Source organism: Chanos chanos, chromosome 8, assembly GCF_902362185.1.
Source record: "Chanos chanos chromosome 8, fChaCha1.1, whole genome shotgun sequence".
NCBI lineage: Eukaryota > Metazoa > Chordata > Actinopteri > Gonorynchiformes > Chanidae > Chanos > Chanos chanos.
Genome location: NC_044502.1, coordinates 4,147,501 through 4,151,939, shown reverse-complemented (window position 1 = coordinate 4,151,939; position 4,439 = coordinate 4,147,501). Strand labels below are relative to the sequence as shown.

The 4,439-nt window shown below is 45.3% G+C and overlaps 1 protein-coding gene across 1 annotated transcript; it reads left to right on the top strand.

Annotated features, from left to right (window-relative positions):
* Positions 1-314: 314 nt before the first annotated feature.
* Positions 315-1,304, top strand: LOC115819125 (beta-1,3-galactosyltransferase 1-like). The gene has a single exon (XM_030782674.1). The coding sequence runs from the start codon at positions 315-317 to the stop codon at positions 1,302-1,304; it is 990 nt and encodes a 329-aa protein (XP_030638534.1).
* The last annotated feature ends 3,135 nt before the right edge of the window (positions 1,305-4,439 follow it).

Sequence of the window (4,439 nt, the reverse complement as noted above, 5' to 3'; positions counted from 1 at the left end):
TGAATCATTGATAAAGACCAATGTAAGTAGATTCTTCGTTGTCTGTGGCAATGCCTGTGTTACGTAAACATGTCTGATATGTTTTAAACATGTCGCACGTGGTCAGAGCACTTGACTGGTCAGGGCAAGCTAATCTGATTGTTGCCTGTGAACTGAAACAGAGTAATGCCTGCAATTGCAAAAGCATATGAATGAACTCTGAGAGGAGTAAATCTTTGTAACTGGCGCAATGCCCTCTGAGAGATCTTTGCGCGTGATTGGGCCGGACAGGAGTTGAGCACCTCTGATTGTCCAGGGAACGGGTGATCGGAGCGATGCCCTCGAAGGTGTCGTGCCTATACCTGCTGACGGTGGTCTGTTGGGCCAGTGCCCTGTGGTACCTTAGCGGTTCTCGACCTTCGACCTCCTACGTGGGCCAAATCGCCATCCCCATCCGCAAGGTACCGCCCAAACTGGCCAAGAATGCCACCCTCAGCAACATCCGGACGCGCTCCCTCAACCCGCACAACTTCCGGTACCTCATCAACGAGCCGGCCAAGTGTAAAGGATTCGACCCATTCCTGGTTATCCTCATCAGCACCACCCACAAGGAGTTCGACGCCCGGCAAGCCATCCGCGAGACCTGGGGCGACGAGAGCGCGTTCAGCGACACGCGTATCGTTACGCTTTTCCTGCTGGGCCAGAACCTGGACCCGGTTCTCAACCAGATGGTTAAGCAGGAGAGCCAGATCTTCCACGACATCGTGGTCGAGGACTTTGTGGACTCCTACCACAACCTCACCCTGAAGACCCTGATGGGTATGCGATGGGTGGCCTCCTTCTGTCCCAAGGCGCATTACGTCATGAAGACGGACAGCGACATCTACGTCAACATGGACAACCTCATCTTCAACTTGCTCAAGCCCAGCACCAAACCGAGACGCCGATACTTCACCGGCTACGTCATCAACGGGGGGCCCATCCGAGACATGAGGAGCAAATGGTACATGCCCCGGGACCTTTACCCGGAGAGCAAGTACCCCCCCTTCTGCTCGGGCACGGGGTACGTGTTTTCGGCCGACGTGGCCGAGCTCATATACAACACGTCCCTCCACACGAGACTGCTGCACCTGGAGGACGTCTACGTGGGCTTGTGCTTGCGCAAGTTAGGCATCCATCCCTTTCAGAACAGCGGTTTCAACCACTGGAAAATGGCGTACAGCCTATGCCGGTATCGCAGGGTGGTGACCGTGCACCAGATCTCCCCGGAAGAGATGCACCGGATCTGGAACGACATGTCGAGCAAGAAACACCTCAAATGCTAGCGTCCTGAGACAACAACTTCAAATGCTAGCGTTCTGAGACAATAACCTAAAATGCTAGCGATTTGCTGACCTATAATTAGCTATTAGGGTCTTATAGCCTATATCTGAGGGTGAAGGGTTTGCTTTTCAGGGATGCTGTGGTGTTAGCAGAATGTCGAAACTCATTGTGGAGGTTTGATTTTTCTCTCTGAAAACTTTCGAGGACACGAGACATGAACATACTCTCACAGCAAGTATAGGCATATATCCCTCCAAGTCTCACACTACACAGAAGGTGCCATGTCAACACACGCTAGTCTACTAGTTCTCTCTGAACCAGTTTAAGCTATGAATTTATGCAAATTGTTAAGGTGGTTTAATTTTCCCCAACTGGTCATACACAAAGTTTAACAAAACTACACTACACTACATTACATTCTTACAAACTACATTCTTCTGAGGAAATGAAGGAAAACACTTCCAAGAAGAATTTCACAACCAGGTCAGATTGCAGTATATATATATATATATATATCTACTCAATGCTATAAAGCACAATTACTGTTCTCTAAGGCTTTGTACAGTATATGGAGCACGCACACCAGAATGCAAAGGCATTCATTCAATGATGGACTTTACAGATAAGTAGTTCTAGGTAAAAAAAACAAAACAAAAAAAAAATGTTAAAGTAGTGGTCAAACATCTGCTCTAGTGTCCAGGATACACACACACACACACACACACACACACAAACACACTTCTTGTCTCTGGGGTTTTTTTTCCACCGAGCGTTATCACATATGGAGCTTGGCTGGGCACTGTGAAACGCACAGCTAATTAAGAGACAAACCATGGCCCACAGATGAGGATGGCTCCAATTAGCTAGGCTTGTACAATCTGCGAGCAGGCCTGTTACTCTCCAGACCAGAACTGATGGCCAACATAAAGTAACATTTGTGCTTTTATTAATAAATTCTTCGTTAGATGTGTTTCAACAGGACTTCTTTTGAGGATTAAAAATTTCCAGTAGATTAACGATCTCCGGGCTCATGTGCCATGCTTTGATGTGGAAACACACACACACACACGTTCCACACAAGCAAGACATTTCTCACTCAGAAAGAGGACTTTTAAAGTTACTGCATTGATTCCATTCTTTTCGCAAGAATAAAATCAGTTGACCCTCAAAAACTCTGTATGTGTGTGGTGTGGTGTGTGGGTGTGTGCGTGTGTGTGTGTGTGGTGTGTGTGTGTGTGTGTGTATTTGTCTACTTGTGAGAGAGAAAAAGAGAGACGGAGAGATCTGATTTTAATTTGTTTGATGCATAAACGTTTTATTTTCACAGATCTCGTAAATGTAAGTGACCATGGTGGTATTGTACTGTGAAAGCATTACTGAGGGTGAGATAACTGAGAACGGTAGGGTTAATAAACTATACAAGACACTGTATAATAAACACAGTACATTATTTGTACTTGTTTGTAAATATGCTGGGGTTGTGTATATCGCACTATGTTGTGTTGTAAAAACAAAAACAAACAAGAAAAAAATCATACCTGACCTTCTTTGAAGTACACTAACTCTGTATATTAAATAAAACATATACTCCTTTTCCAAATATTCTATATTTTAGTCTTTAATGTCTGTTTTCAGTGTGTGTGTGTGTGTGTGTGTGTGTGACTTTGCTGTAAGAAAATCCTTGTTTACTTGTTTATTTGTCCTGAGGGAGACATAAAAGGATCGTTTTTGAAGCTGTTCAGTCGTGTTTCGCCCGGCCACCCTGCTCACAGTGACGTGCCAAAATACTGACTCAGCCAGATAGTTTTTACACGGACGTGTTCAGGGAGCACTTTTCAACGCTTTTCACACCGCAGCCTCTGCCAGGATCTGTCGCTCTGTGGCGAATGGTGACACCATTTGGATGTGCTTAACTTAACTTCTCTGTGACCCGTACCTGAAAAGAGTCCATAGCAATCAATAATGCTGCAGCTTCAGGGAAGATGAATCTAGCTACCGACTCAACCTCAAGACCGCTCCTTCATCTTACTGCCACAAGTTACTACGAATGTGTGTGTGTGTGTGTGTGTGTGTGTGTGTGTGTGTGTGTGTGTGTGTGTGTGTGTGTGTGTGTGTGTGTGTGAGTGTGTGTGTGTGTGTGCGTGTGTGTGTGTGTGTGTGCGTGTGTGTGTGTGTGTGCGTGTGTGTGAGTGTGTGTGTGTGTGTGTGTGTGTGCGAGGGGAGACTTTAATGAAGCACACTCTTCAACATTCATGTCAGCAACATCAGAAAGCGTCTTCTGGCAAAAGTGCGTTGTGTGATCTTCAGCATCAACATTTAGAATTCCACAGATTTTTTCTTTTTCTTTTTTTTTCTGTAGCCTTTTTGCTTTTTTTTTTTTTCAAGATCATTATTTTAACGATCTTGGGGGCTTTTGGTCTTGGGGACCATTTCAGCCTTTTTGGGTCATTCGTCCATAACACCAGCTAACAGGCCATGCTGGAAGGCAATGAATTTATACAAGTCTGTGTGTGTGTGTGTGTGTGTGTGTGTGTGTGCGCGAGTGTGTTCATGTGTGTATGCGTGTGTGCATGCGTGCGTGTGCGTGTGTGTGTGTGTGTGTGTAAGTGTGTACGTGTGAGTGTGCGTGTGTGTGTGTGTGCGCGCGTACGTGTGTGTGTGTGTGTGTGTGTACGTGTGTGTGTGTGCATGCGTGTGTGTATGTGCTTGTGAGTGTGCACGTGTGTGTGTGTGTGTGTGTTTGTGTTAAAATGTGTTTGTGGGTGGATGTCTGGAGCTTTTTACATCAGGAGTCTTGTAGTAATTGGCGTTCTTCGGCTCTGAGCTTCTGCAGAGAATACCGACAGGTTTACGACACAAACGCTTTGAAATGGAAAAAAAAAAAAAAGTTTTCAGCCGTGCCTCCCAGATCCAAACAGAGATCCCTCCAGGGAAGAGTCAAAAGAGGAACACCTGATTGTCACCTAATGTTTTTCATTTAAACCAAAAAAAAAGAGAGAATTTGAAAAAAAAGGCATGGTGAAAGATGTACTATTGTTTACAGGTAGAAACACTAACAGAGCTCTCAGGAGAGCATTTTCAGCGAAAAGCTCTTTTTCATCACACACTCCATCTGTCATGATTTTCTCCAAACTGAA